The 10,873-nt window shown below is 36.2% G+C and overlaps 1 protein-coding gene across 1 annotated transcript in view; it reads left to right on the plus strand.

Annotated features, from left to right (window-relative positions):
- TACR3 (tachykinin receptor 3) overlaps positions 1–10,536 on the plus strand; it is a gene marked incomplete at both ends in the record, with an annotated part of 74,017 nt that extends 63,481 nt beyond the window's left edge. Inside the window, 2 exons of the mRNA XM_080698061.1 lie at positions 6,760–6,956; positions 10,224–10,536. Of these exons, the coding sequence (XP_080554187.1) occupies positions 6,760–6,956; positions 10,224–10,536 (510 nt within the window). The remainder of the gene's footprint in view (positions 1–6,759; positions 6,957–10,223) is intronic.
- Positions 10,537–10,873: the final 337 nt, after the last annotated feature.

A 10,873-nucleotide genomic window follows, 5' to 3' on the forward strand; every position in this document is an offset into this window, starting at 1 on the left:
GAGTTTCTCCTGTTACCCATTTCTCCCTAATATTTTGCACATTTTAAAAAAGCATCTGATATGTTATATTTTTGTGACATTTCACTGAAAATTCCATAATTTTGTTCTCCCTTATGGCTGGGCAAAATTCCATTGTGTACATATCTCATAGTTTTGAAATCCATGCATGTGTTGAAGGGCATCTTGGCTGGTTCCACAGTTTGGCAATGATGAACTGTCAGCTATGAACATGGTTGTTCATGTATTAGTTTGGTATTTTGGTTTTCATTCTTTTTATATACCCAGAGGTGGTGTTGCTGGATCATATGGTAAGTTTATTTTCCTTCTTCTGAGGATCTTCAATACTGTTTTCCAAAGTGGTTGCACCAACTTGCAATCCCACCAACAATGTATTAGAGCTTCTATTTCTCCACACTTATTCCCACTTATGGAAAACCTGAAAGCCAGAAGGTGAGTAACTTTGACAGGATGATCCAATCACAACCAATTTTTTTTTTTTTAAATAGAAGTCACTTGGATCTGGAAATCTACTAAGAAATTAGGTGAGGCAGCAGCAGCTTCTATTGCTTCCTGGCCACACAGTTGAAAACACCCTCTGGCACTTTGCTGTGAAGCAGGCCCCAGTTCCAGGCCTGCCACACAACAGGCTCCAGGCCCGGCCTCACTGGCTCCTGACCCGTCCTCACCACAGGGCAGGATCTGGGCCGGCCCGCTGCCTCTAGACCTGACCTCACCCTGCAGCAGGCTCTGGTTCCTGTCACTGTGGGCATGGCATTTACAGAGGTTTCCATTTTTCCCTCCACATATATTTTAGTAGAAGAAAACAGCACATTTCATTTGTAGAACCTGAGAACCCAATTCCCTAGCAGCAATGCATTTTATCTCCTCACTGAAAGTGGAGGCTCACAGCCTCACCATGGTGAGCAAAATCTGCTGCTCGAAGCAAACCATGACCCTCAGTGCAGTGCAGAGGAGTGCAGCAGCCATGAGCTGAGGTCTCCCAGGACCCCTGGCACAGTGAATAGGCCTAGCAATATAGGCAGGGCTCCCTCCAATTTGCCCTGGACATTTTTCTTACATAGTGTGTTGTCTAGAATTCCTGTACATGTGTGGCAAGAGCAGTCTACTTTTGGGGAGATATTTTCAAAAATTCAAGATGGATTGGATTGATCTATCTGCCTCTCCTGAATACTGGCTGCCACCACTACCACCATTTTTGGTTCGTCTCCACAAAATTTTTTCTTACATAGTATGTTGTTCAGAGTTTCTGAGCATGTGGGGCAGGAACAGTCTACTTTTGGAGAGATTTCTTCAAAAATTCAAGGTGGATTTGGTTGGATCTGTCTGCCTCTCCTGAATACTGGCCACTGTCGCCACCTTCTTTATATGTTGTAAATAGTATACATTTATTATATTTTTGTGTTAATTCATCAAATATAAGGTAGCTCACATCTTTAATTTTTATTATTGTTTCTAATCACATATCATAGATTCAAAGTGATACATGCATACATTCACATATGCAATTCTATAGTTGACATTCTTTCATTTTCTAAATATAACAGATATCTCAGAAACATGAATCAGCCCCACCCACCATTTATAGTATGTAGAAGTTTCTTCTAAAAAATATTTTTTAAATATTTGACTCTTTGGACACTGAAATACTGGTAAACTAATCGAGTTATGTTATTTTTTTAAACTGTAGAAGTTGTTTTCTGGATTTTGTCTATTTTAATTTTCTTTCTAAAACTCAGCAAGATATATTAGCTCTGATTTTTCAAAGATGAATACCTAATTGTAATTACTAAGAAGCCTTTTGGTATCATCAAAGGGACCACTCTTCAATATTAGCTCAAGTGACCGATTCAAATAGATATTTGAGTTGTATTAAAAAAAATCAATGTTGTATTAAAAATATCAAATGGATATTTGAGTTGTATAAAAAAATGCAAGACAATTAATTGTACCCCTTCCTCTGAAGACCAGCTTTCTGTGTACTTTTTATTCTTTCTGTTCCAATGGAATTAACCTGGAAAACATTGTGAAGCAGATTGTATATAATCAAAGACAGGTTTGACTGATAGAAATGGAGATGCTGGGCTGGGCATGGTGGCGCACGCTTGTAATCCCCCCGCTTGGGAGTGGAGACAGGAGGATCGCGCAGGTTCAAAGCCAGCCTCGCTGGCTTAAGAGACCGTTTCCAAATAAAATATAAAATAGGTCTGTGGGTGTATCCCAGAGGTAGAAGGGTTCCATCCCCAGTACCATCAAACGCACACACACACACACACACACACACACACACACACTATGACACCCTTTATCTATTTTGTCCCATCTTTGCTCCCTTCAGGCCAAACCAAAGGATTTTCTACTGGAATAAATTCATCTCCATTTCTGCCTTCTGCTGAGACACTTGGTTAGATTCTAAGTCATTCACCATATTCTCTTTATAAAATGTGGTACAGTCCCCCCCTTCATGTTTTCCCCCAAAACTTCCTTTCTCACTTTTTGCTATATGGATAGGCTGAAAGTTTTCCAAATATTCAAGTTCTGGTTTCTTTTTGTTTAACAATTCCTTTATTACTTTATGACTCTGACATTTTCCCACAAGCAGTAAGGAATTGAACCCAGGGATATTCTATCTCTGAGCTATACCCCCAAGCTTATTTTAGTTTTTATTTTGAAACAGGGCCCCATCAAGTTGTCGAGACTCACCACAAACTGGTGACCCTCCTGTTTCAGACTCCCAAATACTGAGATTGCAAGTATGTGTTAGCACACCCAGTAGGACTGAAATTCTTAAGCTTATTTTTTTAAACTAAAGCAAAGTATCTTAAATAGACCATGAAACAGTATTCCAAACTTAGGTGCTTTTAAAAATATTATTTCTTATAATTTTCATTTGGAAACATTATTTTAGCTTGATAATTTGTGGTTAAAATACTTAGTCCTATAATTTTCATTTAAGTGGCTTGTTTCAGAGCACATATGCAGAGTATGAAAAATCCATATATTATAGTACAAGGGAGAGTTCTTGAAATCATATGCTCTGAGGAGAGTCTATTTAAAATGAAAAGTTTTCTTTCACACAGGATTGACTATTTCTAGATCAGATATTTAGAAAGAATAAACTCTTAAGTAAAGAATACAACTCCTAGTTGTTTTTGTTTTTAGTAGTTGGCAGTGTTTTATTTAATTTCCTAGATACATTTTTTTCTTTTATGACCTCACCCTCAAAATCATTCATCCTGCTCTAATTGAATGTGACAGATGATAACAGCTGCAGGCCTTTCAGTCTACCCTGTGCACAACAAAAATCAGAGAACTTTTTGATATATGAGGAAGCAGGACTCAAAGCTTATTCTTACTAGCATACGACTTGCATTCTAAGTCTGCCTACAAGTTTAAAACGTGTGTGTGTGTATGTGTTTGTGTTTGTGTGTGTGTGTGTTACTGTGGATTGAACCCAGGAATATTCTAGATATTCTATCCCTTATCTACACTCCCAATTCTATTTTCTAATTTTGATTTTTTTGGAAAATATCCTAACTTATTTTTAGAACATTTTATTTTATTTATTTTTTATTTTTATTGGTGTATTGTAGTCATACATCTTAATGGATAAAAGACTTGTGTAGACATACATGCACACATCATCCAATTAGCCATTACTCAATCTCTAATTTTGATTTTTAACTGCTAAACCAGGCTCTAACCTTCATAAGAGCCACATCATTTGTCCTCATTGTTTTTCCTCCTCCTGATGTAAATCCCTCTACTAGGAACAATGGGAGGCATGTTGCCCTAGAAAATGAGTCCCACTGCCTCAGAAGCAGGATATGTCTCTCAGCTTTAAGAAATACCAAACATCAGTCAATCTTGAAATTCAATGATGGTAAAATTTAATGAAAGATGTGAATCTTCTCTATCCCAGACTCTCATTTTGCCTAAAAATCTCAAGACTTTAAGACTCCACGAGCTGATCCAGCAAAGCATCGCAGCCTGTCTGTGTTGGTTCCCTTGTCAGCCATGAGGCACAGTGGTAACTGCTCACAGCATTTGCACATTCAACATCACTCAAACTTTGGGTTTCAGGAAGTGTTTCCTTCACCTTTTATGAGAAGGACAATTACAACTACATTATTCAGCATTTCACAAAGCAAAACAATTTATCCCACCCAAAAGCCTGCTTTTGTATTTATGTCAAATCTAGAGTCATGAAAGTTCAACATCTAAAAATAACTACAAGATTTTATGAGCAAAGAGCCTAGGTAACAGTACTTTATAAAAATAAATTAATAAAATATCACAGTTGTTTTACTTTAAAGGGGGCTTTCTCTTAGGATTCTGTTAGTTTTTCCTAAAAATCTTCAAATACATTCTAAATCCTTTGCAAGAAGGTCCCAAAGGTCCCACATCTGTGAATCAGAAGTTATCAGAGACCTCTATTCCACTCTCCACATACATTTTAAATTTGTTTTTCTGGAATTTTTCCATATTGATGGTTGAAAGCCACTTAAAAAACTCTGACAGCTTTAATAGGTCTTCACACTTGTTGGAAAAATAGCTTCACACTTCAGTGATCATTTGGATCAGTCTATATAAGAAGATTCAAATAAATTCCACATTCCCATTCCCACTTTCTTCATCTTAACATTTACTTAGAATAACATTTAATGCTTGCATATGCCCCAAACAATATATTCTGACATTATTTTTACATTCACTCTTTTCACCTGAATTAATTTGCCAGAAAGAGGAACTAGTCAATGACAATGCTCATTTTATGCACATTTATCCATTTTTAACTTAGAAAACAAATAACACCATGATTAATGACAGTAAAATCTTGGATATCACTTATCCGCCCATGTGTCTTTAAATTTCTCTCGTTTTGTATTCACTTCCATTCATTTATTTTTAAAAAATTTAGTACCCATTATGTATGAAGTCCAGTCAAGATGCCTGGAGTATATCAGTGAACAAAACAGGTAAAATGTCTTAATCTTTTATATGCTAGCAGAAGTAGACAAATAGTAAAGAATAAACATAACATACAAACTGAAATTAAGGAGCAAGTTAAAGGATTCTTGTGCTAGAACTGCAATTTCTGTTGTGATAGACTGCAATTTTAAATAGGCTGATCATGAGAAGAGTCACAGAAAAACTGACAACTGTGCAAAGGTTTGAAAGGGATGAGGGAGCTATCTGGAGGGAATAATTGGCAAAATAGTACTGTAGGTAAAGAGAGGAGCAAGGGAGAATAATCTAGGGCAGGAGCTTGCCTACTTTGCTTAAGGGACAGGAGGAAGTTCTGATATTCAAGAACAAATTTGTCAATAAAACCCGTCTCATTCTGCCAAATATCCCTTGAGGCTACAGTTATCAGGTGTGCAATCAGTCATTTTTATTACAATAAACAAGTTTATTCTCATAAATGTTTTCAATTTTACTGACACATGTTTATACTCACCTCATTTTCATGCATTTTTTACAATTTTATATTTCTGTTTCATTCATTATGTTGGAAACTTCAGGGTAAGGAATTAGTCCCCTATTAATATATTTACTAATATTGTTTTTTATGCCCAATTATTATTCAACAAATGTCTTCAACAATAAGAAGGATAAAAAGATACCAGAATCTGAGTTTCAAATTCCTTCACATAGTTCCATGAATTGCAGCAGTCAGATCTCTTAGTTATTCCTTCAGTTTTCTAATATGTAATTGAAAGATAGTAAGTTGTTAAATATGTACAATATTTAATAGATGTAAATTAAAATATGGCTCTTACTTGGATTGCATAAAGAAATGCAATGCAATTTGTCTCCTATTTCTTATGTGAGAAATCTGAAAGTAATTCTTCAGGAAAAAAAAGTGTCCTTTGAAGAAAACCGAAAATCAAATGACTTTACCTGGTGGGAATAATGATGACATTCTGTGAGCTAATGACCTAGATTTTCTGCTTTTATGGCCAATTTTTCATCAGTTCCATGCTAGTCACCTGGATGGTACAGTGTTCAGACCCTAAGGGAAGCTTTGCTTTCTACATTGATCCATCTCATGCTTTGTCTATTTCTAGAGTAATGTCTCTCATGATTCTTAACCTTGCCAACTTTCATCTGAATTTACAACCTGTAATCAAATAGCAAGTTCAGTTCATAAATCCGGTATTTTCCTGGTTCTAAGATGCTTCATAGGCCTTACATCAGAATTTCCTTTGATTTGTGTTAATCTGACTTCTGATAAGCCTCAACATTATTTTGCTTAGCATATCTTAGTCTAAACTTTTTGGGCTTTTCAAATTCTCAAAGAGGTAAATTTGGGAAACTACTTAACAATGAGAAATATTAAATGAGATAATCAGAAAACATTACATTAATTTCCTTTTATACACAAAGCCATGCTCCTGTTTCTCTCTCTCCCCCAGGTACTATGTGCTTTTGTAAAAAGTTTCTTCAGACTAATTAAAACACATTTGCTTATATTTGAGATTATGTCACTCACTCACTTGGGTGGGTGGAGATGGAAGGTGGCACAATACAGTCTCTTGAGATTTACCTTAGCTAACTGCCCATACAGTAGTAATCTTCACCATTTCAACACATTGTCTATTCCTTTATTATGAGGTTTATATTCTGTATTTAACTGTATTTGTGGCAAAAATATGTTTTGCAGTATGCTATTGAAACTATTGTATCATCTAATGCCTCTTTGATTTGTTGAAAAATAATTTCTTTCTTTCTTTTCAGGTTGTAAAAATGATGATTATTGTTGTGGTGACATTTGCAATCTGCTGGCTGCCCTATCATATTTACTTCATCCTCACTGCAATCTACCAACAGCTAAACAGGTGGAAATACATCCAGCAGGTCTACCTGGCTAGCTTCTGGCTGGCAATGAGCTCAACCATGTACAACCCCATCATCTACTGCTGTCTGAATAAGAGGTAAAAATGAAACTACTCAGTGCAAGTTTCTTGTCACTTTTGCCTTCATTAGAAGCATCTATTGCCCCCATTTCTTAATGCTAATTTAGAATACAGGAAGAAGGGAGAATATATAATATAGTGAGAGGAGCACAAGCTTGAGTTTTTATGGGGTTTTTTGTTTTGTTTTGTTTTGTTTTGTTTTGCTACTATGGATTGAACCCAAGGACATTCTACCTCTAAGATACACCCCCAGTCATTTTAATTTTTTTTAAATAGAGTCTCATCAAGTTGCAGAGTTTCTTGGTAAATTGCTGAGACTATGCACAAACTGGTTCTCCTATCTTAGTCTCCCAAGTACTAGGATTACAGAGATAAAGTACTATGCTGGCCAGAGCTGGGTTTTTAAGAGTTCCCTCTACATTACAAAATGTCCTACCTTAAAAATTACACACTCAAAACAGTGTTCTCAGAGTTCTAACTGGGAAAATTTATGTGGGACAACTTCTCCCTTTAAACTCTTCAAAATTTTATCTACCAAAGAAAAAGAAATATATTATTGAAAGTGGTAAACAAGACCCAAAAGGCACAAGAAACGAAAAGATGGATCAATATGTGGGATTGCGTTAAACTGAAAAACTTCTGTACAGCAAAGGAAACTATCAAGAACCTCACCTGAGAGCCAACAAAATGGGAAAAAATTTTGCCAACTATTCTTCCAATAGAGAATTAATATCTAGAATATATAAAGAACTCAAGAAACTCACAGCTAAAAAAAATACCCAATCATAAAATGGGCATTGAACTAGACACTTCACAAAAGAAAAAATCCAAATGGCCACTAAATGTATGAAAAACTACTCGTCATCATTAGTAATCTGAGAGATGCAAATCAAAACTACCCTGAAATTTCACCCAACTCCAACTAGAATGGCAATCATTCAAAACACAAATAAATGGTGATGAGGATGTGAAGAAGTGGGAACTCTAATACATGGTTGGTGAGATGGCAAATTAGTGCAACAACTTCAGCAAACAGTATAGAAGATTCTCAGAAGAATGCAAACAAACTTAAAATATGATCCAGCAATACCACTTCTACGTATCTACCAAAAAAATTGAAATCAAACTACCAAACTAATGCATGCATATCTATGTTAATAGCCATACAATTCACCTTTGCCAAACTCTGGAAGCAGCCAAGGTGTCCATCAACAGATGAATGGATTACAAAACCATGGTATATGTACAAGATGGAATTTTACTCAGCCATAAAGAAAAACAAAATTACATCAATTACAGGGAAATGGATGGAACTGGAGAACATTATGCTAAATGAGATTAGTCAATCCCAAAAATTGAGAAATTGATGCTCTCCCTAATATGCACAAGCTAGGGAGAAAAATGGGTCATAGAAGGAACTCTAGACAACGAAGGAAAAATTATAGATGAACAAATAAGGTGACTCAGCTGAGGGGGATGGGAGGGGGAAGAGAGAAATTACCTAATGGACATGATATACATTCATAAACATATCAAAATAAATAACTCAGCCAAACAGGAGAAGAAGAGAAGGGGAGAGCAATGGGGTGGGAATTGCATAAGGGTTAATTGAGTGATGTGTGCATGTATGTCCCTAACATCTTGTACTCCATTAAAATGTATAAGTACAATGCACCACTAAAAAGGAAAAAAAGGAATAAAATGTGCTCAAATTCCTAAAAAAATGAAGGTACTTCCTAAAAATTCCTATATAATTTATAAGATGGAACATAATATGTTGACATTTGTGAGTATACTAGTAGAAAGGATATCTTGTTGATAGATTTTCAACTTGATGCTGTTGCGAAGGTGGTAGAAATGCCACTAAAAACAAAGAGAAGCCAGGAATGGTGGTGCACACTTGTAATTTCAGTACTTGGGAGGCTGAGACAGGAAAATCACAGGTTTGCAGCCAGCCTTAGCTACCTAGTGAGGTCCTCTGCAAATTAGGTAGACCCTGTTTCAAAATAAAGCATAAAAAAATATGGCTGGGGGTATAGCTTAGAGGTAGCATGCCCCTGGATTCAATCCCAAGTACCACAAAAACAAACAAAGAGAATCAGGGTTCTCCCTTCTGCACAAAGAGGTGGGATGGTTGCCAGCCAGAGGATGCAGCTTCCACAAGATGGGTATAAATTTGGGTAGTCAAGGGAAGAATGTTTGTAAAGTCTTTTTTTTTAATTGTAGACATTTATACTCAAATTTATTTATTTATTTACTTTTTATTTATTTATTGCAGTACTAGGGATTGAACCCAGGAGCATTCTAACACTGAGCTACACTTATAGCTCCATTTTTTTATTCCTTATTTTGAAATACGGTCTCACTAAGTTGCAGAAAACCTCACTAAGTAGCTGAGGCTGGCCAAGAACCTGCGATCCTCTAACCTCAGCATCTCAAGTACTGGGATTACAGGTGTGTGCTGCCATACCTGGCTGTACTCAAATTTAAGACTAAAAAATGGTGTAGTGGTTTCCAGATAAAAGACACCTTGTCTGAACATTCAACACATAGAGAGATAAGGTTACATTTCACAGGATTGGTAATGCTCTTAATAAGCCAATGTGTTTTGTTCACCAATAGAAATGGGTCTTTGTGTAAGTAACTACATAAGCTAAATCCTACCCTCTTTTCCCAGTAGGGGTTATACCACTCAGTGCTTTGTTTGTTTAATGCTTAATTAACTCTTACTCTTTGTCACTAATTACATAAGCCAATCTCAATTTAAACTATCCCACAAGCAATATATCTACTTTTTCACTTCACTTAATGGTTCACACAGGCAAGGATCTCATACTTTTATATATGATTCAATAAAGATGATTAACAGTTAAATCTACCATTAAATGACACTTTAATTTGCAGATGTGTAATTGTTTCTGGAGAAGCTATTTTTAAACACAGTATTCCATTTGTAAGTGCCTAAGCCACTAGCCTATTTCAATTACACAAATGTAAATGTACAGAATTACTACAGAAAAGTACACTGTTGTATTGGCATACTTATAATCTGATGCTGTGCTTTGCTATTTGATGACTTGCTCTTCAATGATGGAAAATAAAGAGTCTATTCAAGCAAAAACTTAAAAGACTAATACCAATACTATGGCATAGATTCTAAGTTAGGGTAGAAAAACAAAGTCACAAACAGAATTGGCTTAACTGAAGTAAGTGAGCTTTTCTGTAGCAGCAGAAGGAAATGCTTAAACGTATGACCTTTTCTTTCTGTGGCCCACTTCTCCTCAGGTTCCGAGCTGGCTTCAAGAGGGCATTTCAATGGTGTCCTTTCATCCATGTTTCTAGCTATGATGAGCTGGAGCTCAAAACCACCAGGTTTCACCCAACTCGGCAAAGCAGCCTGTACACCGTGACCAGGATGGAGTCCATGACTGTGGTGTTTGACCCCAATGATGTGGACAACGCCAAATCTAGTCGGAAGAAAAGAGGGACATCAAGAGACCCAAGTTTCAATGGCTACTCCCGCAGGAATTCCAAATCTGCCTCCACCACTTCAAGTTTCATCAGCTCACCCTATACCTCAGTGGATGAATACTCTTAAATATGTTTCCTGAGGTGAAAGATTAGTGAGAGGCTAGCATAGTGCCAGCATAGGTCCCCATTCTCCCATTCATCAGTCCCATCCTACATAAACTCTGGGAGCAGGAGGGCACTTTATGCATCTATGATCAAATCAAGAAGGGTAGCATATAAATATAACAAAAAACACACTAAGATATCACCCACTAAAAATGAAAAAGACTTTAAATTGATTCCTTGAAAACTCTAAATTATTCTATACAACAAACAAAATATATAATACTTGCTGAGTATGAGTATCCATTTTCTCTCATTTAAAAATTATAATATGTGTATGTGACACCAAAATGACATATGGT

Source organism: Muscardinus avellanarius (genome assembly GCF_963383645.1).
Source record: "Muscardinus avellanarius genome assembly, chromosome: 6".
Lineage (NCBI taxonomy): Eukaryota > Metazoa > Chordata > Mammalia > Rodentia > Gliridae > Muscardinus > Muscardinus avellanarius.